The sequence below is a fragment of the Dendronephthya gigantea genome, unplaced genomic scaffold, assembly GCF_004324835.1.
Source record: "Dendronephthya gigantea isolate DGI-Jeju-01 unplaced genomic scaffold, DenGig_1.0 000116F, whole genome shotgun sequence".
Classification (NCBI taxonomy): domain Eukaryota; kingdom Metazoa; phylum Cnidaria; class Anthozoa; order Malacalcyonacea; family Nephtheidae; genus Dendronephthya; species Dendronephthya gigantea.
In genome coordinates this window covers 643,562-657,500 of record NW_021163126.1, presented here as the reverse complement: position 1 = coordinate 657,500, position 13,939 = coordinate 643,562, and the positions used below count along the sequence as shown (strand labels likewise).

Genomic DNA, 13,939 nt, shown 5'->3' with positions numbered 1-13,939 from the left:
AAGATGTATATTGTATGTGCATTGTTACACAATGCACATACTTGTTTGTATGGGAACATTGTGTCCAATGAATTTGGAGTTGCTCCATCCACATTGGAACAATTTTTTTATTGAAGAAAACTTTATTGGAACAATTTAAATATGTAGATACAGTATATATAATAAATTTTGAATTTATAAAAAGAACATTAAGTATGGAACTGTAATAAATATGAACATTAGTTTTTTAAATTTTTAAACAGCTCTAGCATCACGTCTGTTTGTTTTTGTTCCTGCTCCATGACCTGCATCATAAAGCTTTGCATCATGGCCATTTGCTGGTTTTGTTGTTGTTGCTGTTGCTGTTGTTGCTGTATGTTGTGCAGAAGATGCTTCTCTGTTATTTGCAACTGCGATGTTTGCTGCTGTTGATTTAGTTCAATCTGTTTCAGAAACTGGTCCTGTCTTTCTTGCTGCTGCTTTCTTTCTTCATTTTGCCTTTTGTTCTCTTCGACATCCATCTTTCTTATTGCTCTTTCAAGCCAGTCAGCTGGCTGATCTCCTCTTCTTTGGCTCTGCTTTTCCTTCTTCTTGAAGTCCCTTCTTTGTCTCTTCCATACTTTCTATTACCCTCTTCCTCATCTCCTGTGCCTTGGCCGTGTCTTTCTTCTTTGCTGTTGTTTCTTCTTCAGCTCTCTGCTCCGTCTCCTCCTCAATCTCTATTAGCTCTATTATGTCCATTTCTGGGCACGGAAACGAGCAGTCCTTGAAAAACTATAATTCCCGCCCTTCTTCGATGCAACTTCAGCAAAGCAGCGATGTTCTGTCGAGAGTCCTTACAACCAGAGACGATTCCTCTTTTCAGTCTGAAATCAGCGAGTCTCCCATCTGTCAACGGTTGCCGTGTTCGAGGCTATGTTCATAAAAAAAATTTTCCGTTCAAGCAAATTGGCTCAATTCAAGTTAATTTCAGCAATGGTCGCTAAAAGTAGTCTGATTTGTTGTTGATTGTCTGTTTTAAGACAATATCTACCAATTTCAACAACTTAAACTGCTTCTTTTTGAAAAAATTTGCTATGGCTCCCTGATGCTTTTGTCTTTGTAAAATTGACAAGCCAAGACGAACGAAAAGCGTGGGGGGTCCATCGTTCGTTGTAAATAAAATTATGAGAATTTGCAATTAAATGGTTGTTTCTGATTATTTCTCGTTCTCCCAAACTCCCACGCGTGTTTCTATAACTGTTTAGAATAACGAAAAATGTTCTCCATTTCTTAATTAATAAACAAATTACTTCATGGTTGGCTCGTTTGTACGAGTTTTACTATGCACAACTCGTGCATAAAAATCATACGCACTCACTAACCAAGAAGTAATCTATTTTCTTATAATATTTCTTTAATCTTCTATATATATATATAGATCGTAATATTGTCCTGAGGGCGATAAAACTTATATAACTGAGTCAATCCATTTTCACAACAACAATAAAATGGCGGGATAAAATTGGTCACACTTATAATATTTCTATATGAAGCTGGGTTGAATATTTAGAGCCAGAAAATTAATTTTTACATTGCATTAAAAACCTTTTCCATTGGCCATTGTTTATATGAGAAAAGTAATTTCCTGACAAATCAACCATAAATTAAATAGAAAATAAATAAGTTAAGCATGGAAATAAAAATATAGTACGTACCCCAGAGTTGTCCTTTCACTTTCTTATACCTTATAAACCCTGTTAATTAAATATCTAAACCATCGTTTAACCCGTACTTTTTACAGCCACAAAGCCCTTTTCCGCCTCAAATAGCATTATGATGTGCCTGAGGTTTGTCTTTTTATGGGTAGTGAAACGATGTTTAATTATGCTCGACATTAAAAAGTTAATAGTTGTTGAACGTAAACTGTCTTCGTTCTCTCGCTGCCTATACTTTGGCGCCCATCAGTCTCTATACTCCCCCTCCCAGCCCATTCGCCAAGTGCGCACACCTGTATTTTTTAAATTCTTTCTAACTACAACCAACAAATTTGTTTCTTTTTTTTTAATGATTTTCCCCCAAAGTTGTCGACCAGGTGCTAACTTTAGGCATCTTTCCGTGAATCATTAGGGACCTTAAGCATGTAGGACGGCAACACGACGACGACGCGGCTGAAATTCTCCTTTAAATAAATGCTATGGCAAAGTTGTTGTTTTATATTATTAATTGTACCAATTCAGTGAGATATAAGCTAGGCGTTAAAAACATTGTGTTTATGTTTAAGGACAATTCTATCGAGCCTAATTCGAGGTAGGGCTCGCTGTGCCTGAAATGCAACCGTTTTAGGCAAGACGTAAAAAACGACGTTTTCCCGTTGTGAACAGAACGAAGACGACGTCTAAAACCCATCATAGGTCTTTAATTATTCATTTCTTTTCAATGACCCATTGTGTTGATAGCCGTCGTCGTCGCGTTCGTGTTCTACATGCTTAAGGTCCCTATTATATCAACCTACGAATACCATAGACTATTTCAATTATTGCAAACCTTTAAAATTTCTCCTAATAGTTCATGCTTTCTGTTCTTTTATTAGATTTCGTAAACATTTGCCCCCATGGCTGGATTCGCTTCAGACAATTCTGTTTCTTTTTGGGTGAAGAAAGACATAGTTGGCCTGATGTACATGATCTGTGTTCTCGCAAAAACGGTAAAATGGCAATGCCAAAATCTCAAGAGGTTATCGCCTTCCTTATTGATAAACTTACTTCTAAGAAGCAGTACACGAGACCATATTTTGTGGGGATACGAAAGATAGATGAGGAGTGGCAATGGATTGATGACACTCCATTAAGCCATGGTTTATCCAGTCAAGAAAAGAGCCACTCTCACAGTTGTGCCGCTATAACCGAGGGCTCATTAAGAAAAATGCCCTGCGATTTTGAAGCAGGGTATATATGTGAAATAAAAACAGGTGCGTCAGATTAGAACATAAAATGCCTAATGCATTCATTTAACACAGCGATCTGTTTGAGGGATAATTAGCAACAAAGTGCAAGCGACGGACAAAATAGATGCATTTCTGATCAAAACAATAATGCCAACACTCACTAATTGTCAGATTAATTTAGGCGGCCTAGGACAAGTGAGCTCTATATTAAATATGACGTAGGAACTAGGTTGCTTATAGTTAAGCAAAGATGGAAGAATTTAAAGGAGCTATTGGAGGACACACCAGCCATCCTATGTGCGCGGTTAAATATGCTTTTCATTGTTTTGACCGGGATCATGCCCGCGAACCTTGATTCTACCTCATCACCCGCTGCGCTTAGTGATCACGTGAGAAGCATAGCGACCTCGCGACATTAATCAGTGTATAACGATCCTTTTTGCGACTAACACGTCTTTATCGCAGCTCTCGAAATTTGTGATTTTTTCATTCAAGTTGTAGAAAAAATGAGTTCAGAAACTCTTGAGATTACTGTGTCTCAAGATTCAGATAATTCTCAGCGTTCCAGTGTTATCACGGACGCTGAGACAAATAATGTTCTTTTGTCCACAATGCAAGCATTGCTAAAGGGCATGACTGAAATGTCGCAGGCATTCAAAAAGTCGCAGCAAGACGACGACGACTCGTGGCTTGACGACGAAGTGGATGATGGTGGTGAACCACAAGCTAAGAGACCATGTCTGGAAACCTCGGTTTCGCAATTACTTTCGTCCGCAGTTACGAACGACGGTCCCTCCACTTCTGCCGAAAGCGGGCAACCTATGACGGTCGAAAGCGCTCAAGCACAACCGAGCACATCATCGATCCTCGACAACATTGCACAGGAACTCCAAATGGAGGAACCATGTGCTCCACGGGTCCACGATCAACTCGCGACGATCGTCAATAATTTGGCGCGCGAGAGATTGCCTGACGATACAGTTGCAACGAAGTACAAACTGTACGATCGACCGGAAAATTGCGGTGCGCTGGTGCCGGTCAAAGTTAACCCCCCTATATGGGACAAACTGAAGTCCGAACCAGGTCTAGTGACTTGAGGTTTCAAAAAATTCAAACGGCGTTAAACAAAAGTTTAATTGCCATGGTTCAGGTTACAGATTGCCTGACCAACTCACTCGCGGCCTCTGCGGAGAAAACGAATCTCCCTAATACAGAAGATCTGGTCCGAAAAATGATGGACGCCGTGGCTTTTGCGACATACGCCAACCACGAATTGAACAACAAGCGCCGCGAGTGTATCAAACCGGAGCTACACCAAGATTTTCGGCCCCTGTGCTCAACCTCGAATCCTGTCACTACGTGGCTTTTTGGGGATGACTTGTCGAAACAAGTCAAAGACATGACTGAGGTCAACAAAGTTGGTCAGCGCGTGGCCCAAAGTCGGTTTCAAGAGAAAACGTCGACTTTTAGCTACAAGTCAAAGGCTCCAAGAGGGGGTCGTCACGGCCAGAATAATTTTTTCGACCGGCGCCGCCACCATCAGCACAGGAAGAGAGGGAATTCCAAACCCCTTGCTACACGTCAGTATACCGTGAGTAATCCTCATCATTACCTTTATCTCAGGTCTGCGCCGCAAAAATTGCTGGCAGGCTAAAATATTTTTTGCCCGAATGAGCCAAGCTCACCTCAGATAAAACGATTTTAGATTGTGCCGCGCATTATCATATTGATCTTATTGACAATGTATCTCCTATCCAACATACCGTTCCGAATCAGATTTCGTTCTCTGAGCCTGAACGGCGGGTAATTGACACTGAAGTGTCGAAATTGTTGGCGAAAGGGGTCATAGAACCTTGTGTGCCTGAATTGGGCGAATTCATTTCTACTGTCTTTTTGCGTCCTAAGCAAGACGGAACTTACCGCATGATCCTCAATTTAAAAAGGCTTAATAGCTTTGTTGAATACCACCATTTTAAGATGGACACATTAACAACGGCAATTAAAATGATGAGACCGGGCTGTTATATGGCATCTGTCGACTTGAAAGATGCCTATTATACTGTGCCTATTGCTCCAGAGCACCAAAAATTTTTGAAATTCTTTTGGCGTGATGGAATGTATAAATTTACGTGCTTGCCAAATGGGTTAGCTTGCACGCCAAGAGTTTTTACCAAGTTGTTAAAACCTTTATTTGCAACCCTAAGGAAACTCGGCCATTTGTGCTTTGGTTATATCGATAATACGTATCTTCAGGGAGATACTATCACTGAATGCTCTAGTACGATTGAGGCTACGGTAGCATTATTCACAAAAGTTGGGTTCATTACACACCCAGACAAATCCGTCTTACAGCCAGTACAGAGGCTGGTATTTCTCGGGTTTATACTAGACTCATTGCTCATGCTTGTGCGTCTCACACCCAAAAAAGCAACTAAAGTCAAAGATATGTGTTTGAAACTAATTTCAACCACTTTTCCGTCCCTTCAGGAACTTGCTGAAGTTATTGGTCTAATAGTGTCCAGTTTTCCGGGCGTAATGTACGGCCCTTTATATTATCGCGCTCTTGAATCAGCTAAGAGCGCTGGGCTTCGAGCCGCCAAGGGAAACTATTCATTTAAAATTGCCCTGCCTCCTGAGGCAAAACAGGAATTACAATGGTGGGTTGTTAATGTAGAATCAGCCACCAATCCTATAAATCGTGACCCTCCACACAAGTGTGTTCAATCTGACGCCTCTCTTCTTGGCTGGGGCGCCGTATGTGAGGGTGTTACCACCGGGGGTCGCTGGTCTGAGGTGGAAAGTACGCTCCACATTAATGTGCTAGAACTGAAAACAGCTTTATTTGCTTTGTAGTCCCTATGTAAAACTGATGCTAATATTCATATTCAAATGCAACTTGATAACACAACTGCTGTTGCTTATATTCAGTCAATGGGAGGCAGTAAATCTCCCCCATGCAATGAAATCGCTAAACAGATTTGGCTATGGGCAATTGACCGCAATATCTGGCTCAGCGCGACACATTTACCGGGCGCGCAAAATGTTATCGCCGACAGAAAGTCGCGTAATTTTAGCGATAACACTGAATGGATGCTTGATCCAATTGTATTCCAAACTATTACAACTTATTTTGGCATGCCTAGCATCGACTTATTTGCCTCGCGCCTTACAGCCCAGCTTACTCCGTACGCTTCCTGGCAGCCCGACCCTAATGCTAAGTTTATTGATGCACTTTCTATCAATTGGCATCAATTTGAATTACTCTATGCATTTCCACCGTTTAGCATGATAGCCAACTGTTTACAAAAACTGGATCTGAACGCGACCACGGGCATATTTGTTCTCCCTCTGTGGCCAACCCAACCTTGGTTTTCGCGTGCGCTGCAAATGCTAGTAGCCAAACCATTGCTCCTACCCCAACGCATCGACCTTCTCCGCCTTTCGAGCAGTCAAACTCGTCATCCTCTTGCCAAGAAAATGCGACTGATGGCTTTAAAGTTATCGAGCAATCTTTCCGAACAAGAGGCCTTTCGCCTGACGCTATCGCCATCATTCTCAACTCGCGAGATGGGAGCAGGAAGCAGTACCGAGGCTATCTTAAACGATGGATTCAATTTTGTGGTGAAAGGAAGATTGATCCAGTTCGAGCGCCTTTAGCGCAGGCGTTAGATTTTTTGACGGCTTTGTACAACAAGAATGGCCTGGGTTATAGCGCATTGAACACTGCCAGATCAGCTTTGTCCTCGGTTCTAATTTCTACGGAATTTGATTCATTTGGCTCTCATCCCTTAGTCATTCGTTTCATGCGCGGGGTGTATAACTCGAGACCAAGTTTACCTCGATATACTGAGAATTGGGATGTCCGTATCGTGTTGGACAAATTAAAAGAAATGTCGCCCAATTCATCCCTGTCATTAAAAGATCTAACTTATAAACTTGTCATGTTGATTGCTTTGGTGTCCGCTCAAAGAGGACAAACTATCCATTTACTGAATACTCACAACATGACGGAAAATGATTCCTCCTTCTCGTTCACAATACCGGAACTGACAAAAACAAGCAGACCAGGGGATCCCGCCAAGGTCATAAAGTTGATGGCATTTGCCCCAGATAGGTGTTTATGTGTTTATGACTGTTTGAAAGAGTATATACAACGCACAGGTACTTTGCGGTCCGATGATGGACAGCTCTTTATCAGCTATATTAAGCCGTACAAGAAAGTCAGTCGGGAAACAATACGACGTTGGCTCAAACACGTTATGCTATTGTCTGGCATAGATATAAACATTTTTAAACCTCATAGCACTCGAGCAGCATCAACGTCTGCTGCAACACAGGCAGAACAGCCAATTAGTGAGATTCTTAACGTAGCGGGCTGGAGGTCCGATTGTACTTTTGCCAAATTTTATAACAAGCCAATTAAGCCAACTTCAGGCTATGCCGATACTATTTTGTCAACTTGATGTAACAAATGTGATTTTCATTATCGTAACGTTCGCGTTATTTTTTCGAGAGCTTGTATTTTCATATACCGAGATTGCGTGTTTGCATGCTTTAAAGTCTCACGTGATCACTAAGCGCAGCGGGTGATGAGGTAGAATTGAAAAATTAAACGAGACTTACCTGTAAGTCGAAGTTTGATTGTGATTCTGCCGAATCACCCAGAGCGCTTAGGGATTACGTGCCCTCCTCTTAGGATATTTCTCCCACCCGATGGTTTGGTGGTTTGCAATACACGCAATCTCTTCGTTAAAGTCTGATTAATGTCGCGAGGTCGCTATGCTTCTCACGTAATCCCTAAGCGCTCTGGGTGATTCGGCAGAATCACAATCAAACTTCGACTTACAGGTAAGTCTCGTTTAATTTTTCAATTTTTGTGGATTTCTTCATTTAAAAGAGCAAAAATGAGGAGCAGGAAATAAAGTTGACTTGTTTTATAAAAATCAATGGACTTTGCATAATAGACCAACTATTTCAAAGTTTTGATATATAATAATTAATAATTTACCCTATATTATAAATTTTTGCAAGTATATAATTTATACAGATACCCATCGTCTTTGCCTTACCCCATAGTTCTTACCCCACATGTATATAGAGAAAACTTTCAACCTCTCCCGGCTAATCGATGTTGCAAGGTGTCGTACTTCAAGTTAACGGTATTCAAAAATACTATAGAGAGTATTATTGTATTAAATGTACTTTTCAAAACATGTTTTTTATTACCTTGTAGGAATTGAGGCATTGCGAGTGTTAACATTTGGAGACAGCCTAACTCTAGGTTATTTCAACAGTGGTAAAAGTTTTCATCCGTATGGTGATAAATTGGAAGAAAATTTGAATAAAGATGATCACAGATGCTTCGTACTCGAGATATCCGGGAAAAATGGCGAGGAATCTGACCACATGTTGCAACGACTCTCAAATTACCTGAATATAAGTATGTATACAATATTATAGACATATTTTACTGCGTGCATGGTCTCGCATTTCTTAATTGTTAGTCTAATAATATCGTTTCCCGAAATTTATTCAGCCTTGAAGCAGTCAAATTTTTAAGAAATGAAATTTCTAATAAGACAGGGCATTACAGGTGTCGACCGTGCAGTACTTCACAGGACCCGTTCCCAGGGAAAGCAAAAAGCCATCACATTTCATAATGTGAACGTTTTAGGTCATTGGAACAATGAAGAAAGCAAAGTGATAAGTGCAATGAATGATATCACATTTAATAGTGATGTAGAATTTCTACTTTACTTGCGGAAAAGTCTTAGCTATTATCCCAGCCAAACGGCTATGGGTACTCGTGTCACTGATCTAAAGAACTCTGATGACATTCACTACCCATATATTGGTGAAGTAAGCACTATCATTGCACTCAAAACCATGCATGCAACACTTACGTGGTGGACCTACAAGCTAATTTACTTATTTTGCTTTATTATTTAAGTAAATTAGCCTGTAGGTGCACGGCGTAAGAATTTAATACTGGAAAGCTTTCGTTTTGTCTTAAAGTGCCTATATCACTTGTGGGATCTTTACGGATTTGAATAGAGCTTGAAAAATTAGTTTATAAGTTCTACCTACCTTTTTGATGTAATTAAATAGTTTCGGGAATATTTACATCTAAACATGACTCCCAGTCCCCCCAACCGACGTATTTTCGAAACTATTTAATTATATCAAAAAAGATTGTAGAACTTATAAACAAATTTTTCAAGCCCTATTCAAATCCATAAAGATCCCACAAGTGATATAGGCACTTTAAGCTACAAGCTAATTTACTTATTTGATGTCACCACGCAAACTTACAAGAATCTTATTAAAACAAAATAGTTGACGACTTCGATTTCTTTTTTTAGGACAGGAAACGTATAATTGGGTGCTTATTCTAGCTGGGACAAACGATTTACTGGTGGGCGATAGTTCAAGTGATAGAATAGCTGATCAGATTGTGATAATGCACGAGGTTGCCCATGCCAGAGGTGCCAAATCTCTAGTAATTACTATACCAGAAATATTTTGTGAGAGAACAAATTGCCCTCATCTAAAACAGAGGAGGAAATCTGTAAACAGACGTTTGCGAAAATATGCGGCAGCCGCTGGAAGCAAGGCGTATTTGTCTGATTTAGCTTTAAAACTTTCTTTACACCAACTTTCCTTGGAAGATCGAAAAGCCTTTTGGGAGCCATCTGGAGTGCATTTAAAGGCCAAAGGCTATGACAAAATGGCAGATATTATATTTAAAGACCTCATGGAATCCATTGAATCGGCAGTTTGGTAGTTTTTTCTAGTGGTAAAAAGCGCGTATCGTCAGCATTTTTGCACGAGTTGAGTCCCACACGAAAAATCAGGGTTGTGTTAATTCGGTAAGTATCGGAAAAGGCCAAGTACATGGTGGACACGGGTTTCGATGGTGGTCACGGTAGTGTTCGAAAATGATCGTAGGTTGCCAGATACATTCCGACGAGCATAAATATATATATTAAAAAAGAGAAAAGTTTACAAGAATAACAGAAAATGTTTAAAAGTATAATAGTATTTATAAAAATGTTTTTAAAATGTTCACAATTTTTTGTTAATATTTTATTATTATTATTATTATTATTAAAAAATACACATAAAGTAGCTTAGACAGCTAAATTACAATGTGATTTACAGGTTCATAAAAATAATTTAAGAAATATTACATTTTAGAATTACAATAATTCATACTCTAATCTATATTACAAAGCTAAAAGTAAATTACAAAAGCTATATTTTAAATATTAAGAAACTAATAAAATAGTTAAGAATCATCAATTTTGAGATTGTACTTACGAATCGCATATACTAGAGGACTATTTCTAAAGCGCTCTGTTCTGCATTTAAAATTGTAAATTTTATTTACATTAAGTCTCGTGTCTCTCTCCCGTAATTGACCTACAGTTGGTGGTAGCAAATCATTGAGTTTATGTGAAGGGTCCTTTATATCCTTTATCAAGTTTATGCACATTAACTCTCTTCGACTTTCCAAAGTTTTAATACCACATTCAGTTAATGCTTGTTCATAATTCTTTTCCGGGCATATAATTTTCATTGCACGCTTTTGAATTCTCTCTATATCCCTAGATTGTTCCTCTGTCAAACTCCCATGCCAAATTTGAGCTCCATATTCTACGATTGATCGAATTGCCGAAGTATAAATAGTTTTCAAGTCATCTCGCAGAGCATTATATCCTTTTAAAATTTTTAAAAGATATAATCGTTTAGCTGCCTTTTTGACAATGTATTCCGTATTTGTTCTCCATTTTAGATCATCGTCTAACCACAATCCAAGTAATTTATAAGAGCTTACTCTTTCTAGGATGCATTCATCGACTTCTGTTGCAGGAATAGCTGTTCTATCCTTTCGAAAGTCGATAATCATCTCTTTGCACTTTTTTGGGTTTAACTCCATTCTCTCAATTTCCGCAAAATTCTTTACCGAATTAATTTTTTGGGGTATATTACCAATTTCCGTGCCAGAGATATGATTGTGAACATCCAGTGCCTCACTAATCGTTGTATCGTCCATGAAGAGAATCGTATCTTCATCCACAACGACATCATTATTTCCATTTCCTACAACAGCTTCTGCTATAACACTAGGTAACATATTAATTTTAACCACAAAAGCAATAGGTCCCAGCTTACTGCCTTGCGGAACGCCTCCCATAACATTCGCAAAATCAGATACTTCGTTTCCAAACTGTGTAAAATGAGATCTCTCGTCCAGGTACGATGCATACCATTTGATCAGAGCAGGTCTTACACCAATTTCTCGCATGTTTTCTAAGAGTTTATTATGATCGATAAGGTCAAATGCCTTTCGGAAATCCAAAAAGACTAAATATTTCGATACACTTGAATAAAGATTTAGAATTTTGTTGTACAGGCACATATTTTACGTGGTGACTGTGTTTCGTCAGGGATCTATTGAAAGTATCGACACGAGGTTTTCTTATCGTTTGGGCAGAAGAAAAACAATCAATCTTTATGTATTGTAATATAGGGGATATTTAATACGTAGGCACAAGAAGAAACTGGGAGTGCACATGATCACAAACTCGTTTCTAGGGCATTGGAGTCGGCTAGAGTCTTCTGAACGCTTATTCGTCAATCTCTGGTACAAAAATGGCATAATTATAATAATTACGTATGAAATCGATATGCAAGTCGAGAGAGAAGAACCGGAGACGAACGCTTGCAATGTAATACCTTTTGTACAAGAAAATAATCAAATGCGATCAAACACAATACCGATTGGCAGTGAAAGAACCATGCTGGACTACCTCAAACTCTGCAGTTCCCTTGACCGAAACATGTTTTGTCGAAGAAAAAAATACGGTTGCTTCACAAAACGCGTTAGTAATAATAAATTCGTCTTCGAATATTACTGCACGTCAAAGAGAAAAAATAACAGCAGCTGCACGAACCAAAGATGCCTCTGTCTTCGCAGATGTCGTTATGAAGCATAAAGTTTGATCCCCCCTCGTTTTACAAACGAGCTTGAATGCTTAATGAGCCCCTGAAAATGGACAATCTACCAAAGCAAAAAGCTGATCGAGATCAATTTCGACAATACAAAACTGGGCTGGGGACTGGACACGGGAATGTGAGAACGTAAAGTAACGTCAAGAATAGTGTGCTGCCTTGCCTCAATTATTACACCCCAATGACAAAAAGGGAAATGCCTTGGAACGAGGTTATCGTTTTGGGTGCCCATGTAGTTCAATCCTTTTCTTAACAAGCTGATTTCATCCTCGTTTAAATTCTTTCCCGAGAGGTTTACAACCCATTTCTTTTGAATTTGATTCGAGTCATCGTTGCGTGTTAGTTGAAGGAATTTTGTTACGTGTCTTTCCTTTATAATGCTTTGCCGATGGGAACATCGGCTTACTATTTATCGCCTGATGTAGACTCAATAAACACGCGTCTTCCACGATATGTAATGTCCCAAACAGCGTTGTAGAATCTCTATTCAGATTTTCAAGTTTGTGGTGGCGATTGCTTATGAGGACGCGAAGATATGTCCAACCACTTTTTTGGGGGATGCTCCATGCCTTAGGATGGTTTATTGGTGGTCTTGAGTACAGATCATCTCAAACTGGGAATTGCCAGTACAGTTCTGTGTCTTTAGTATTGGTAGGAGATAATAACTGGTACAAACTTTAAAGATTCTAACATCCATTGAGCTTTTATTAATGCGCCATTTTATACTCAACATCCCCAGTTTTTATTTACTGGAAATGACATGGTGATTTGTTTAGCAACCTCAACAACCTTTTGCCTTTGTGTATCTCTATGGAATGCCTGGGTACTGGTGCCAAAATGGATGATCTAGTACATCAAGATGTCATTTTGAATAGCTTTGATGGAAAGTAGTCATCAGTTCTTTTGGTCTTTCTTCTGCTTTAAATAGAAATACCTTTACTTATTATCCTGATTGTGGAGCTCAGGTATAAAGTTTTGTTTAACACTGGAATTTTTTTTTGTAAACCAATACTATGAAGATTGTATGGACTTTCGTTGGAAATAGTATGGATTTTGATTTTCCATACTAACTGTATATTTACAAAGTATGAAAATAATGAGGTTATTCTATAGAAATTACATTTCCATAGTATATTTTTTATGAGGAATTTATGTTTCCATGGTGTGGAAATTGTGGAATATAATATTGTATGAATCCTTGCATGGACTTTGTATTGATATAGGGATGCAACATAGATTTTGTATGGATATAGATATACTTTAGGATGCATGGGTTGGTACGAATTTTGTATGGTATAGCATGGATTTTATAGGGGTCGGTATGAATATTTTTTTTTTTTATAATACTCACGACATGCAGTAATGATCGTGGAGTGCATAGACAAACAGTTTTTTAGTATTTGCCGAAACACGAGTATTTAATATTTTTCTCTCGGACGACAAAAAAATAACGAACTTGTAAACGCATTTGACAACGGATCAACAAAATAAGGTAGGTATATGTGCTTTATATATATATATATATATATATATATATATATATATATATATATATATATATATATATATATATAAACAAATCAATATAAATAGTCTACCCTCGTCTTGACAAGTTATTGTACACGCCCGTAGCTACCGGGACTTCGGCCCCGATAATTTGTTTATATTAATTATTAATTATATATTATTAAAATTAAATTTCGCTGAACTTGTTGACAGACATGCACACTCGGCTATTTTGAAAGAATATATTAATAATATATAGCTCGGCGCACAGTACGTAAATTTTCATACGTCTGTCACACTCAACTCACGAGTTATAGTTAGATATTAACTTCCAGCTTCGCTTGGAGTTGAAGATTTCAGAACATATTGCTAATACTGGCCGGGAGCTTCAAACAAGTTTAAATTATGTTTGATTGCTGGTGACTATATAATTAAACTAGCATGTCAGTGATTTGTGATGTCGTCTGGAAACCACAAGTCAATTTTGCCCTTCTTCAAGAAAAGAAGTTCCGA

The 13,939-nt window shown here is 38.6% G+C and overlaps 1 protein-coding gene across 1 annotated transcript in view; it reads left to right on the top strand.

Annotated features, from left to right (window-relative positions):
- The window catches only part of LOC114535312, a 25,891-nt gene extending 15,970 nt beyond the window's left edge, over positions 1 to 9,921 (top strand). Inside the window, exons 5-7 of the mRNA XM_028556677.1 lie at positions 2,552 to 2,929; positions 8,139 to 8,345; positions 9,268 to 9,921. Coding sequence (XP_028412478.1) covers positions 2,552 to 2,929; positions 8,139 to 8,345; positions 9,268 to 9,689 — 1,007 coding nt within the window. The 3' untranslated portion in view covers positions 9,690 to 9,921. The remainder of the gene's footprint in view (positions 1 to 2,551; positions 2,930 to 8,138; positions 8,346 to 9,267) is intronic.
- Positions 9,922 to 13,939: the final 4,018 nt, after the last annotated feature.